General features: G+C 27.6%; 1 protein-coding gene across 1 annotated transcript; it reads left to right on the forward strand.

Annotated features, from left to right (window-relative positions):
* Positions 1 to 3,390: 3,390 nt before the first annotated feature.
* LOC136088238 (uncharacterized) lies at positions 3,391 to 4,119 on the forward strand. The gene has a single exon (XM_065811922.1). It carries the CDS (start codon positions 3,391 to 3,393, stop codon positions 4,117 to 4,119), a length of 729 nt encoding a protein of 242 aa, XP_065667994.1.
* Positions 4,120 to 17,327: the final 13,208 nt, after the last annotated feature.

Raw genomic sequence — 17,327 nt, forward strand, 5'->3', positions numbered from 1 at the left:
CGGTTCCGGCGTTGGTTTATCAAATCCAGCCCCGGTCAAATATTAGCCCCGGTCGCTTACTATTACTGTTAAAATAAAGTTTTTAATGAATCAATTTAAGTTTTTTTTTGTTTATACAGAGTTTAAGACTTTTATAAAGTCTCTTTTAAACTTCAGGACTTTGTTCAGCCGGTTCGCTTCAAATTGTTTTAAATAAAATTAAAAAACGTCCTTAATTTAGAAGTGATTATAGATCAAAAAATAAATCTTTAGATTTTTAGATCAAAAGAGTTAGTCCTTTTACAAAATGTTTAAACACATAAATTTCCCAAAAAACTTGTTTTTTTCAATCGACTTCAAAATTTTCTCTAGATGATAAGTAAAAGTAAACAAAAAAAAATGTCAGCAATAGTTTTTTTTTCTATTTCCTTGAGAAATTATCTTGCAAACCAGATATTTTATCTTGATTGTTCGACCAGAAGTGGGCGACTTCCGGCCCGCAAGCTGAATCCAGCCCGCTGTAAGATTTGATCCTGCCCACGAGACATTTTGAAAAATCCAATTAAAAAATTGTGTGCATTTTGAGGTCGGAATTAATGTTAATGTTTTAGTTGTTATTTATAAAAACAATAGTTTTAAGCACTTTGCATTTCTTGTTGTTAAATGAAGCATGTTAAATTCTACTATAGTTAAAAAGTTAATTTGTTTAGCTTTCTATTGAGATATATATATGTCTAATGAGATATGAAGAGATTAGAATCTTTCTAATGAGATATATATATGTCTAATGAGATATGAAGAGATTAGAATCTTTCTAATGAGATATATATATGTCTAATGAGATATGAAGAGATTAGAATCTTTCTAATGAGATATATATATGTCTAATGAGATATGAAGAGATTAGAATCTTTCTAATAAGATATATATATGTCTAATGAGATATGAAGAGATTAGAATCTTTCTAATGAGATATATATATGTCTAATGAGATATGAAGAGATTAGAATCTTTCTAATGAGATATATATAATCTAGCTTTCTATTGATATTGATATATGTTTAGCTTTCTATTGGTATATAAAAGTAAACGAAAATGATCTCTGATGGAAAGAAACGGAAAGGAGACGGAGAGGTTCGCCAGTTTCAAGAAAAATAGACTGAAGAATTCTTTTTTTTCTTTCACAATGGTAAGCCTATTTGTTTGCTGTGTAATAAATCCATTTCTGTTATGAAAGAATTTAACATAAAGAGGTATTACTAAACTAAGCATCTTACGCCTCATCACTGACATGACAAATAAGAAAAGTCAAAATCCAGAAGGTTACTGCAAATTTGAAAAAACAGCAGCAAACGTTTGTTAAACAAAGAACACAACTTAATAATGTTGTGAAAGCTAGTTTTATAGTTATTTCAAAATTGGCAAAGTCATTAAAACCATTTACCGAAGGAGAAGCTATAAAGGAGTGTATGCTAAAAGTTTGCTGAGACAGCTCAACTGGCTATATTTATTCAAGGTGTTGATAAAGAGCTCACTATTACTGAGGATTTGTTTGCTTTACAGCCGCTTAAAAGGAACCACAAGAGGAGAGGAAATTTTTACTGAAGTTCACTAGGTATTTACAAGTTTTAACTTGCTATGGTCAAAATTATTTGGATAACGGTGCATCTTCTATGGTCGTCTTACGTAAAGGTCAAAATTACAGGCAATTTGAATAATTTAAATTAAAAATTTCAAAAACAAGGACAGTTAGTAAATCATTTTTATAGACATTCAAAAGCATTTCAGAACAAAATCCGCTTGTGTGAGGCACAGATATTATCTGGTTTCAAAAAATATGGAAGACTGTTTCAATTTATTTTCTAGTTGATCGAGGTTCAAGAAAGTTTACTCCTAAAATCTAAATTCGAAGATGTGGAATTGTGCGACTTTTACAAAAAATACCTCAAAGAAGACCATTTTCCGCAGCTAAAAAAATTTGTTAGAAGATTTGTGCGTTTGGGGAACAGTTCTTTTCAATGATAAAAGTTAATAAATCAAAACATTGTACAAGGCTGACTGACGATAACTTGGAAAATTCTTTACGTCTTTGTATCAGTGGAATTAAATCTAACATTGATTAATTAGTTTCTCAAGCTCCCAATTTCAAACTCAAGTGTCTCGTTGATATCAGTGTCGCTTTTTAATTTTTGTAGTTTTTAATAATTCCAAAATTCACGATTTAATTATAAGGTTGCACCTATGTCGTAATATTTCATGTCTGATATCTATCGTTAAAAATTATGACTTACTACTTTAAAATAATACTTTAAAATGCACTACTTTTAAACGCGGCCCGCGAACGTATTTGCAAACTAAAGTTTGGCCCACAACATGTCAAAGGTTGCCCATACCTGGTTTAAACTACTAACTAATTGAAGGGAATTTCTTATAAAGTATCCTCTTTTTTTGTTGTAGTTATTAAGAAGCTCCCAGATGTCCTTACGGTTTTATCACAGAACACCGTGGAAGAGTATTTAATTAGGAAATTAACGCCTCCCTTCCTTACCAATGTCGTCTACTGGGCTAGAGCCGGCATCGAATCTTTGACTGGGTTCTGAGCTACAGCTCTAACACTGAAAAGTATCTTAACTATATTGAGTGCTCAGTTATTCAAAAAATTCAACGGTAATACCAAAAAAATATGGAATGTAAATTAGGAGTTTAACAGTAAAAAATAATTATAAAAAAACACTACTATAAAATTAGTTTATGATAAATCATAATTATAAATTTTATTAAGAACTTAACACCTAATTTGTTAATATTGGTCCAAATTTGGCTGCTAAAATTCCTCCTAATTACACTCCATTGATTCATATTTAAAAATTTATGATAATGTTATGGACGAAACTCTTTAAAATTAAGGAAGTCGAGAACTGTAATTAGCAGTCCTAAAATTAAAAAACTTAGTGTTGATATTAGGGTTGCCAATTTGAACTTTTTTTATAAGGTTTGAACTCGAACACTTTCGAACAATTTAGGAAAAAAGTTCGAACTTTTTCCAACTTTTTTTAATAGTTTTTATTTTAATTAAACAAAAGATTACAAGTAAAACACAAAACTGTTAATTCATTTATAAAGACTTTTTTTTTGTTTATAAAGAGTAAATGCAGGGCATCATCCTACAAACAGTTTCTTTTTCTATACAAAAACAATCCATGGCTAGAGAGCCCTTTCACGAGATCATATCACTTCCGCATTTACTTTTGAACAGACGTGTTTTTATTGATCGAAGAAATTTTTTTTTTTTTTTATAATACAAACTTCTTAAACTTAGTCGAAGCATTTTATGTACATATTTTATCGAAAATGAGTTCAAAACAAATCACTGACGTCTCGATAAAATTAGTTAGGGAAATTTTTCAAGAAATGTTCCAAAAACAACAAAATGATATACTATCGTTAATAAGTGCAAATTTAAAACTGACTAATGATCGAATCGATGGATTGCTGAAAGAAATTAGTACATTAAAGGAAACTTGTGAAATGTTAAAAAAAGATAACGTAAACCGAAATGCTGATCAAAATAAAACTAACAAGCAGTTGATAAAGTTTGAAAAAACACAAAAAGACATTGAGGAAAGTCTAACGTTTTATCAAGATTGCAATGACAAAAAAATGAGCGAGTTGGAAAAAAAAAAGTCATCGAATGCAAATATAGGTGAGAATGAAAAAAATAAATTTAGACAGCTGGAAGATCGACAAAGGCGAAATAATCTTCGAATTGAAGGAGTTAAAGAAAATGACAACGAAAGTTGGGATGATACGGAAAAAATAATAATAAACATTTTTGAAAATAATCTCAATGTAAATGGGGTAATCATAGAAAGAGCGCATAGAACTGGCATTATTGAAAAAAAAAATCCAAGAACAATTGTAATTAAGTTACTTAACCATAAAGACAAAGTAAAAATTCTAAAAAATGCCAATAAACTGAAAGGATCCGGAATTTATATCAACGAGGATTTTTCGCTGGAAACTTCCACAATAAGAAAGAAACTTCTTGAAGAAAGCAAATTGCACAGGATAAATGGTAAGTATTCCGTTGTTATATACGATAAGCTTATTGTTAGAGAATTTATAAAAAAAAATAAATAATGATAAATGATTTTCTTACGTTTTTATATTACTTTTTGGATTTTAATATTGCTTTAAGTTATTTCTGATTTAAAATGGCTGATGAAACTGTTTTAACAAACATAAATTTTAATTCATTTGTATCAAAAAAGTCAATACTATTAAACAACTATTCGGATCCTGATATTAATTTTTATAATAATGATGAAATAATTAAAAATATTAACCCTTTATATTATGACCCAAATTCTAAAAAAATTGCTAACGGAATGGAGGATAACTATTTTTCAATGCTTCATATTAATATTAGAAGTATTCAAAAAAATTTTGAGTCATTAAAACAACTTTTATATAAAATTGGCATTAAATTTCAAATAATTTGTCTAAGTGAGACATGGTGTAAAGATAAAAACATTGAAAACAATTCTAATTTTCAATTACCTAATTATAAAGTAATTCATCAAGTTAGAGCATCTAATAAGGAAGGTGGGGGTTTGTGTATATACATAAAAAACTCAATATTATTCAAAGTTAAACCAAATTTAAGTTCAACTACTACCGATTACGAATCGTTATGTATTGAAATTATTAACAAAACCTCAAAAAATATCGTCATTCATGGTTTATACAGACCGCCTTCAGGAAGCATTAAGGTATTTGAAAACCACATTAAAAAAATAATTAAAAATAAATCGTCTATGAATAAAGCTGTATATTTTATTGGTGATATCAATCTCAATATATTAGATTATGAAAATAATATATATATTAAAAACTTTTTTAACACCATTTTTCAAAATAGCTATATTCCACTAATCAATAAACCAACGCGAATAACTAAGGAAAGTTCAACATCCCTAGATCAAATTATAACAAATGAATTTATAAATGAAAATATAAGAACAGGAATATTTACAACTGACGTGTCTGATCACTTTCCGATTTTTATCCTATCGCAAAAATGCATATATAATGCCCAAAATGAACGGGAAAAAATAATTAAAACACGTTTAATAACCGACACTTCTATTAGTCATTTTTATAAGCTTCTATCCTGTGTTAACTGGGACACCCTAAAACTAAATCTAAACGCCAATAAAGCGTATGATATTTTTCTAACAGAGTTTCTTAATCTTTATAACAAGGCATTCCCAGAAGTTACTAAAGTAATCAAAACAAAAACACTTTTAAACCCTTGGATCACGAAGGGCATTCTTAAATCTTCAAAAAAAAAACAACGCTTATATAACAAGTTTCTTAAAAAAAGAACTCTTAAAAATGAAACTACCTATAAAAACTATAAACGGCTATTTGAGTCAATTTTAAAACGCTCAAAGAAACGTTACTATTCTGAACAATTAATAAAGCACAAAAATGATTCTAAAAAAACTTGGCATATTATTAAGGAGGTAATTGGAAAAAAAAGCTTATACAGAAATTTACTTCCTCTAAATCTTAAATTTAATAACAAACAAATTGTAAATAAATCCTTAGTCGCTGAAACACTTAACCAGTTTTTTGTAAATATAGGTCCTACTTTATCATCTAATATAGCAACTACTCAATCACACGTTAGTTCGTACTTAACCTCAACCAACCTTAATGTTATGTCTAATTATAAACTTACAGAAAAAGAATTACTAGACGCAGTCTCTTTATTAAAACCCAATAAAAGTTTAGGATTTGATGATATAAGTAGTAATGTCATTATCAAATCAATAAAACAAATTACAATTCCATTACTACATATTTTTAATTTATCTTTAAAACAAGGCGTTTTTCCAGATAACCTAAAAATTGCAAAAGTCATTCCAGTGTTAAAATCAGGAGATCCTTCCGATGTTACGAATTATAGACCAATCTCAATTCTTTCTTGTTTTTCTAAAATATTAGAGCGGGTTATGTATAATAGACTATATTCCTTTTTAAATGTTAATAATATTCTTTTTCATAAACAGTTTGGATTTAAATCTGGTCATTCAACTGATCATGCAATCACTCACCTTGTTCATGATATATTTAAAGGGTTTGATGAAGACAAGTATACCCTAGGTGTATTTATCGATTTAAGTAAAGCTTTTGACACTGTCAATCATCAAATCCTTCTATCCAAACTGAAAAGTTATGGTATAATAAATACTAATTTGTCCTGGTTTGATAGTTACTTGTCTAATAGAAAGCAGTTTATTTCATATGATAGCGGAAAAACGGAATATAAGTCAATCACCTGTGGTGTTCCTCAAGGATCAATTTTAGGACAACTTTTATTTCTCATTTATATTAACGACTTATATAAATTTTCTAACATTTTAAACTTAATTTTGTTTGCAGATGATACAAACTTGTTTTATTCTAGTAAAGATATCAGTAAATTATTTCAAACAGTAAACAGAGAACTTGAAAAATTAACCCAATGGTTCAAATCAAACAAACTATCTTTGAACATCAATAAATCCAAATACACTTTGTTCCATCGTCTTCATAAAAAACAAGATATTCCATTAAAACTTCCTGATCTTTTTATTGATAACGCATTATTAAAAAGAGAGCAATCAATAAAATTTTTAGGTGTGGTTCTGGATGAAAATTTAACCTGGAGGGACCACATAGGTCTAATTGAAAATAAAATATCAAAAAATATAGGTGTTTTGTATAAAGCCAAGCAGTTTTTAAATCTATCTTGTTTAAAAAACTTATATTTTTCTTTAATTCATTGCTACTTAAATTATGCAAACGTTGCTTGGTGCAGCACAAACGCAACAAAAGTAAAAAAACTGTTTAGTAAACAAAAACAGGCTATAAGGATAATTACAAACGTAGACCGTTTCTCTCACACTCAAACATTATTTAATAAACTTAATATTCTAAATGTATATAAACTAAACCTTTACCATATTCTTATCTTCATGTTTAAACTTGATAAAAAAATATCACCAATGTTATTTAATTCACTTTTTGAAAAAATAAACCACATATACCCTACCAGATTTTCAAAAAACAATTACATTCAATCCAAAACACATTATTCAGCAACCAAATTCTCAATTGCTAACCGAGGTCCTAAGCTGTGGAATACAATATTAAATAATGAGCTGAAATCTAATTATTCTTTAAACCAGTTTAAAACAAAACTTAAGCAATTACTGATGATACATGAAAATGAATTAAAGTTCTTCTAAAAAGCTTTTTAAACTAGCAAACAAAAACAAAAATTAACCTACTAATTACTCTTTAATATTATATTTAATATTCTAAACAATAGTCTGCTATTGTAAATGTATTTCTTATCTTATAAGTTTTGAATTTACAAACGATTTTTTTAAGTTTTATTATTTGATATACTAATTACTAAAAATATTGTAAAATTTTATAATTTCAATTTTTATTAAAAAAAGTTATTGTAAATTCTTTTTGTAATATTAATACTTATATATCATCTTATTTTACTAATCAGTTCTTAAATATAAATACTCTTTGAATTACTAAATATTTTAAACGTTATATATTTTATTTTTTGCATTTTGTTAAAACATTTTATTTGATGAATATGCATTTTTTTAGGGGGGCTTAATGATAAGATGAATTTTGTCTTCTTCAAGCCCCAGTCATGTAAATATTTGTTTTTATAAATTACGAGTGTAAATTATTTTCAATCGGCAAATACAATACTGATACCATTTGAAAATCATATATTTTAATAAAACATTTTTAGTTCTTTAGCTAGAGTCAATTCTTTGTTATAATTTCTAACATCGTTAGCATTTTTGGCTTTTTATTAATACCGAGGTATCTCTGTGAGCTGGCATAATCTTTGAATAAGATTAATTTGTAAAATTATTTAAACTATTTCTTTTTACTTTGTTCTCAAACTGATTACCATGACTTAAAATAACTGGATTTAATAAATATATCATTTTTATGTACGAAATTATTATTTTAATAATCTAATTTTTATTGATGTTACTACATTTGAGAACCTCTAATTTGTGTTTATTTTTAAGTGTCTTGTAATAGTGCGTGTTGAGGCACATTTTGCTCGTTGCAGCTTTTTTCAAAAAATTAAATTACTCCTAAATTTCAGATCTTCTAGATGTGCTAACGCTGAGTAGTCATTTTTGTTTGAACTTAAAACTCTTTATAATTTCAATTTCAAACGTAAATAAACAGCGGTCAAATGGTGAAAAAGTACCAACCGCTGTTTAACTACTTTTTAATAGGAAAAAAACGATCCTACCTTGAATGCAATGGCGCTACAGGTGATGTAATTTTGATTATATTTTTAGAGTTTCCAGACAAACACAATACAAAAAAAAGTTAAAATATTTAAATTTATAGTTTTTACTTATATTTCAGCTTGTTTTACAAAAATTAATGAAAAGACATATCATTTTTAAAAATTTAAAAGTTCGAATTATTAGGAGAAAAAGGTTCGAACTTGAATGTTGAAATTGTTCGAACATGTTTAAGTTCGAACGTTCGAACTTAAACATGTTCGAACCAGCAGCCCTAGGCACACACCTGTGGAAAGGCAGTAGAAGAAAAGATGCTCAGATAGAAAGAAAGTTGGCTGATATCAAAGATGCTGAACTAGGTCATTCTGATAATACATCTGAAGAAGCGTTGGCTCTTTTGTTAGATAATGCTATGAGCAAACCAGAAGCGCTTAAGAAGCAATATAAAAAGCAAAAAAAGTAAATTATATCCACCATAATATGGTGTAAGTGAGGCAAAAGAGAGGTGTTTTCCTAGCCATAAATCATGACAGCTACAGGTTATTCTGCAGGCATCAATTTCCAAACATTGGTAGTCAATTTTGTGGTGCGGCTGTTGGAAGTACAACATATTGTTATCAATTCTTTGATAGGCTGATTCTGCACTCAAAAGAAGGTTTTGATGGGTCAAAAATTTATACGCAAGTTACTAATGAACTGGAAAAAAGAAGTTTTGTCCAAGAAGCAACTTTGTTTTTTACCGCTTTGTACCACTTGAATTAACAGGATTCTCTGGTCGAGTGGAGAAGATTGTTTGGAGAAATTCACACGTGTCATCAACGTTGTACAGTCGAATTGTGCGGTTTAGGTTTGCAAAGGAGACATCTGATGTAATAAATGCAGAGCAACAATTTCTTGAAAATGCTATTGGAAACTTGACTACAACTGCTGTCCCTGAGTTGATGTTATAATAGATGGAAAAGTAGCCACTGCATTATCTACAGCTACTAATTCAAGACAGTGCAGTTTGTGGTTCAACACCAAGTCAAATAAACCTACCTAATATTGTTTGCAGTTTGCCATTAACTCCAACTGGATCAAAGTATGGCTTGTCAACATTTCATGCATAGATTTGTAGCATAGAATGTTTGTTAAAAGTCAGTCGCATAGCAAAAGTAAAGAAATGGGCATCACGGTCAGGTAAAAATAAAAAGTTAAAGCTAAAAATTATTTAATATAATCGAGGTTCAGAAATAAAGTTGGGCTGGTGATTGATATCCCTAGGTCTGGTGGTTCTGGATCATCAAACAATGGCAATACTGCCCGACATTTCTTTAGAAATGCCAAACGAACAGCAGCAATTACGGATATTGATGTGCATTTAATTAAAAAGATATATGTTGTGCTGTGTATTTTGTTATCTGGTTTCATGATTGATACTGATATATTAAAACACAATTGCTTAAATTAGCACAGCTATTTATACGACTTTATCCCTAATACTAAATTTCACAGAGCTTGCACAAAATCTTGATACATGGGTGGCAGGTTGTTGATCAGATGGTGTTGCCAATTGGGATGATGAGTGAGAGGCCTTAGAAGCACAAAATTAAAAAAAAATTTCGTCAATTTTTTACAAGGAAATATTCGCGTTCAAAAACAAACGAAGACCTTTTACGGCGTTTTATGTGCTCATCAAATCCAGTAATCAGTGCTTTACAACCACTAAAGCACCCTAAAAAAGAAAACTTTCCAGATGGTGCTGTGCAACTCTTAAAAGAAAACTATTTTTTTATTTTGTAAATTTGCCTGAATTTTATTGTACATAAGTATCTTGTATTTTTAAATATATAGACCTACCACATACTAAGCTTGTACTTGTAGCAAATATTGTCAAAGATTTTCGATGATTTTGAATGCATGGGAACAATAATACCCATACAAATTTAAAAAATTCTGTAGACGCTCGACGAGTAAAATTTGCTAATTAGAAAAATTAATTAACTAAGCTAGAGCATAATTTTTTTTACAGGAAACCAAGATTATCTAGCAACGTTTAATAACACGTGTAATAACACTAATCATATTAAAATTAATATGATTTTTTTTTAATATTAGTTTTGCACAAACAGGATTTCATAATAAAACACGTGCTAAATAGTGTACATAGCACAATTAAAACATATGAAATTAATAAAAGTTAATTGTTGCTGAGCAAAATTAGGTATCCATAGTTACTAAATAAAGAATACATTCAGTGTTTTTAAAAAGCGCGATATCTTATTGGTACTTATGTAAAATTTCGTAAATATAGCACTCATAAAAATCTCTGTAAATACCAAAACTAGGTTTTACTATCCAAAATTAGGTATCCCAAGCAACGAATTAAAAAAATAACACCTCCAAAAGAAGCACTTCATATTATTACTCATCCTAATTTTAGTCAATATAGCCCTAATATTAAATTAGTTATGAAGTTTGTCCAGTAAATGTGAAGTCTGGCCCACAGCCCAGTGGGCCAGGTGGTGGACAAAAGTAAAAAAAAATACATTTTAAAAAATTACATTATTATATACCATTTTATAGCTTAAACATTCAGCTTTTGTAAAATGTATATATTTTTGCATAATTAGCATGACGTGTTCAGTGTAGTCAAGGCAATTTTAAAATATTATAGCAATTTTATAAATTAAATCGTTAAGATTAAAAAATCCTTTAACAACAAGAAAATATAATTAAACAAAAAATATACAAGAATTTGATTTAATAAATAAAAAGAAAGTGGAAACTAGCAGAAGACTATAAAGTCTTCATCAAGAACCGCTCGTAAATTTAAAAATCTCATAAAAACCAAATGCATAGATACATGGTCAAGTGTATAAAGCACAAATTTAAGTGCATTCATATACATAGGGGTCGTCCATAAAGTATGTACGCTCATAGGGGGGAGGGGGGAGGTCTTCAAAAAGCGTACGAAAGCGTATGGGGGGGGGGGGTTCAATTAAAAGAAAAGTTCAAAAGAAAAGTTTCTTTAAAAATTAAAAAAACCTGAAGCAAAAACAATTATACCATAAAAACAATTATACCATCTAAAGCTCTTGTTTGGATAAAATACGCTGATAAAACCATGCTAATTCCAAAAAAAGAATTCGAATAATTTGTAAATCGCCTTAACTACACCGAGTATGCTTCTAAGCTGTAGACTAAAAAGCTTTTTTTTTTACAAAAAATTTTCTCCAAATTTTTTTTTTTAATTTGAAAATATTTTTTGTGTTACTATTAAGCATAGAATAGATGTTAATTACCAAACCATACTTTTTATTGCATAAGTTAATAAAATCAAGTATTATCTTTCAAATAATAATAATAATAATAATAATAATAATAATGTACACTGTGACAATTGATGAAATCAATTGTGGAGCACAATAACAGAAGATGTTGTGCTATAACAGCTATAAATGTTTTAAAAATAGCATTGTTTACTTTTCAATGTATATAAATATTATTTAGTATTTAATAAATAATTTTTGCAATAATCTGATTTATCAAGTTTATTTTTGAATTGGTCAATTGTTATTGATTCGACAATATGTGGTGGTAAACCATTCCAAGCATTTACGACTCTACACGAAAAGAAATTATATCTAGCATTACTCTTACAGTATGCCTTTGTTAACTTTTGGTTATGAATACAAAAATTGTAAGGTTTTAATTGATATTGAGTCGTTTTATATTGAGTCGTTTGATATTGAGTCGTTTTATATTGAGTCGTTTGATATTGAGTCGTTTAATAGATATTGAGTCGTTTATCAAATTTATTTCCTCATAACCGTTCTGTATTTTATATTGAAAAATAAGATTTCCTCTTAAACGACGCTCTTCTAGAGTTGTTAATTTCAATAACTCTAGTCTTTTTTCATATGGCATTTTTAGAATGAGCTATTACAACACTATTTAGCACGAAAGTTACGTCAAGAAAATGATTTCAAATGACGGCGTATTTGAAGTACTTTTTTTAGTTAAAATCTCATTTATATAGTCAAATACTTTTACGGTCCTAAGTTGTCCAGTATTTTGAGACTTGAAACACAAAGTTCAACATGTATATTATCAATATAAATTTGATTTATAATCCGCGGATCTCCGCCTGGTCTCTAATGATGATTTTTACTAGTTAAATGATGTATCCGATTTTATTTGGCGGTTTATATGGCGATAACATTATATGTATTTTATTCTAAATGGTTGTGTAATAATTGGGTCTCAGCTAGACTAGATTAGTGTTACAAACTTGTTTTATTATTAATACATCTTAAAATACCTATTTATAAGATTTTGTAAATGAATTCATATTTTTATATAGCTAAAACATGAAAAATATTGTTATTTGCTCATATATAATAAAAAAAAATTTGAACTTAGCTAATTTTAATATTTTGGTTTTAGTTGAAATGGCATAAACTTAATTTAACAAATAATAATCTGTCTAATTTCATAAAGCATCCTTGACAAAGGTATACATGCAGAAACTATAAAATTTATTTTGAAGAGAATAACAAACATATGTAGACATAGCTTATCTATATTGCTTCTAAAATATGATTATATCAAAGATTATTTATACAAAACATAAACCAAAAAAAAAAGCCAATGTGGGTGCATTTGAGACGACAAAAATATTATTATTAGTATAAGTCAGTTATTTAAATTTATGAAAAATTTAAAATGAAACTTTACTTTTGCTGGTTTCAGACTTATAAACAAGAAGTTAATAAAGATATAATCATTTAGACGAGTGAAAAATTTAAGGTTAAACGTAGGTTTTTATGGTTTCAACACTTATCAAAAAGCGATAAGTCAAAAAATCATTCATGGAATACTATGACCTGGTAACTTTTAAAATAACTTTTCAAAAATTCATATTCAATTTAATTTAATTTTAAAAGTATTTTGCATTTTAGGCACGCCGTAACAAAAATCTCAAAAAAAAAAAAATGCTATCATATGTGATATGAGTGGAGTAGAATTTCTAATTAGATTTTAGATTTTGAGTTATCGAATTTTTTGTATTTTATTTGAAGCTTTTTTTATTCATCAATTTGTTTTTACTTTTATACAAAATACTAAAAACTTATTAAAAAATCGGCTTTACTTATATCACAGTTTTACATATTTAGAATAGTTTTGCAAAGTTACATATCACTCCTTTACTCATTCTTTTTTACAGCGTTTACCCAGTTTTTTTGGTATTTTTATTGGTTACCATAGCAACGAGCTACCATATTTCATATAATTTTTCATTTAATATTATATTTACTGTTTGGATTTAAAAAAATTAATTTGCAGCAATTCCATGACACTCGTTAATGCGTTTTTAATCGAGAAAACAAATGTTTGCGGTATTTAGATTTTTAAGATAAAAAATAAACTTTATTATAATATTGAAATAGCCCAACTGCATTATAAAAACTAATTTTTTTTTTTTTTTTGGTTTACATTTGTTAATCGTTGTACAGCTTTAAATAAGCAATAATAAAAATAATAGTATAAACTTACACTGACAGAAAATATAACAAATATAAACAAGGTATCTGAAAGAAGATTGCAAAGATCTTGTCGTCAGAACCTTAAATAACCATTTAAAAAAGATAAGATAAAAAAAAATTAATAAACTTTTACAAAATTGCAAGGTAAATAATCTGTTTCTGAAGAAAGTTCAAGAGGATCTTCTCATCAGAATTTTATACAAGAATAAACCAACATATAAAAGAGTAAACCAACATATAAATTAAAAAGTAAAAAGTATAAGAACAATAAATATGTAGGAATAAACTTCTATAAACGTAAACAAGTATATAAACAATAAAAAAGTAGATCAAAATATATTTTTAACTTTTACTACTAATAATAACTCAATATATTATCTAATGAAAGAATTTTTCAGTTTTTTTAAAAAAAAGGCAAAAAGTAATAGGTAGAATTAAAATTAAAAACAATTTTATTCCAAAGGTCAAACAAATTTGATTAAAGTTTGTTTGACAAAAAGATTCATTTAAAAAGTTATTATTTCTCAAAATATATTTACTGATTGGTTTATAAGAGAAAAGATCTTTGAAGACGGCTAGGGATAAGTTATTTATCCACATATATACAAAACATAAAATATTAAATACATCTAACTCGTATATATTCAATTCTCATTTTAATAAAATAATGCTTCAAATGAGAGAAGCGAATTGCAAAATTGATTATACGGATTGCGCTTTTCTGACGGAGATTCTTGCGAGATTCTGCCGTTGCAACTTACTTTTTTCTGTACTTCCCCACGCAATATTGGCATAATTTAAATAACTATGTATAAATGAGTAATAAAGTTGGATTAAGACTTTCTTATTGAGATAGATTCGTGATTTATATAGGATCCACATGTTTCTAGAAATTTTGTGCTTATATAATCAATATGGTGATTCCAAGTAATGTTTTCATCAGGATAAACATCTAAAAATTTTGTAACAAAATCTCTTTTTATTTCCTTTTGATCAGTAAAGATTTGTGGTAATTTTGATGGGAGAAATCGCTTTTTTGTAATCGAATGAAATAAAACCCATTTTGTTTTATTAGTATTCAAGGTTAACTTGTTACACTTGAACCAATTAGATATACGTCTGAATTCTTCGTTCACTGTTTTAAAAGTTCAGCGATATCATAGTTAGAAAGGAATAAGTTTGTATCATCTGCATACATAATGCTTGTTAGTTATGAAGCTTTATTTAAGTCATTTATATAAATTAAAAAAAGGAGAGGTCCAAGAATTGAACCTTGTGGGACTCCACAGGTTATATTTAGGTTATATTAAAAATGGTACAAATTGTTTGCGGTTAGATAGATAACTTTTAAACCATTTTAAAATTTTATTTTTTATTCCGTAGTTTTTGAGTTTATAAATCAAAATATGGTGATCGACCGTATCAAAAGCTTTTGATAGGTCAATAAAAATTCCCAGTGTATTTTGTGATTTTTCGAATGATTTTAGATTTTACGTGCAAATTGAATAATTGCATGTTGAGTTGAGTTATCTTTCTTGAAACCAAATTGATTAATGTAAAGTTAATTATTATCATGAAAATATATGATATTATAAAACTGTATTTGCTAGATAAAAGCAAAACATCGAGACATGCGGAGTTGCCGTTTATATGCGTTGTTGTATATTTGAGGGTAGTTGCCCCTCAATAAATTTCTCTCAGATTTGCATTTTTTTAAACTTTGATCTGAAATAATTTAAAATCTCATTTGTCAAATTTATTGAAATTTCAAGATTCATTCTTTATATACAAGTTCTGAACTAAAAAAATGTTAAGTTTTTTGAAATTATTTTCATACCTATTTTCACACTTCTTTTTTGGGAAAATTCGAGCAAATTAAAGTTATACTTTTGATTTATCAACTTTTTTTTAGTTCAGAACATGCATTGCACCATTATTGTTTTGCAAAATTTGATGTAAATATCTTTCTACAATCAAAAGATATATTGGAACAAAAAATCTGCATAATTAAATTGTTAATTTTTTTTGTCATTATAAACCTAATAGACATAAATTATAAACATATTTTATGAAATGGTTTTTTTAGGTATGTACCATCTTAACTTAGGCAATCAAATTTTGGAGCAATACTTACTTCAATAAGTATTTACAGTTTAAAACAAAGACGTATACAACTTTAAGATTTTAAAGAAAACAATTATTATTTTGCATTTATTGATCTTTACTCGGATATTTGTAATATTTAAAAGATTTCCAAAATTATTTATAAAGATTTCAAAATATGTATTTAATTAATAACAAAGAGGTCTAAGCCTACATTTCTCTGTACACCATTTATACTTAAAGCTGTACTGACGAAACTGTCAAATTCTAAGCACTTTATATAATCGTATATCCCTGAAGAAGAAACGCTTTAAACAAATGTTTTGGCTCGGTTTTTACTCTATGAGCTCTGTACCCCTAACAGTACATTTTTTTAAAAATATTAAAGTGTAGTCTTAAAGAGTATGGATTAGGGTATCTTATAAAATTTGCATTCATTAAAAAAAATTTTTGGGGCCTTTCCGGACCCTCAAAAAAAAAAAAAAAATTTGCGTAATAGTGCATTAATAATCATTTTTATAGTTTGCGCCAACTTACCCCACCACTGGTTAAGTTGGCGCAAACTATAAAAATGATTATTAATGCACTATTAAGTGCAAAATTATTAGAAGTTTTTTTAAAATTAATTTTTGCAACAATTTTATCCCAAAATTTAATATTACTTTTAGCTGGTACCAAATATTAGTCCGTATAAAAGCCAAACAGTAACCCACCTTTTATCTGTGGAAAAAAAAACTAAACAAAATTTTTTTTTAATTTTTTTGTAAGAATAAATGTTTTTAATATTGTTTAAAATAAAAAAAAAAAATTTTATAAAAATAAATATTTTTTTCCATAGTAAATGCTATGAGCCAACTTACCCCGCAAAAAATTTGTCAACTTACCCCGAAAGCTTTTTTTTTAATAAACAGTCAAAATAATATAGATCCTGAAAAACGGCAGCTTTGAAAAAAAAGTCTGACTGGATATAGTAAACCAATTGTGACTGGAACTTTTACAATAATTTTTTTTTCATACGACTAAATATTTTCTTTGTAAAGTAAAAAGGAAGCGATGTTCTAAAAGTTACGTTTTTGTCCAAAAAACGCATAGATCGCAATATCTCCCATGCGCATGCGCGAATCCTGACAATACTACAGTGAATGATGAAATGGTCAATGAGGAAGTTTCTGAGTAATTTTTGTCACTTTCTGATGAAAGGCTCTAAAGATAAACGCAGTTCGTCAACTTACCCCTGCGGCCAACTAGCCCCGGTCTCCCCTACATTTTTAAAAATAAATTTATATTAAAAATGAATACACCAATGACGCGCAGGATATTATATACTTTTGTTATTATTAATATCAAATATTTCTATTAAGGAAAA

The sequence above is a fragment of the Hydra vulgaris genome, chromosome 12 (assembly GCF_038396675.1).
Source record: "Hydra vulgaris chromosome 12, alternate assembly HydraT2T_AEP".
Classification (NCBI taxonomy): domain Eukaryota; kingdom Metazoa; phylum Cnidaria; class Hydrozoa; order Anthoathecata; family Hydridae; genus Hydra; species Hydra vulgaris.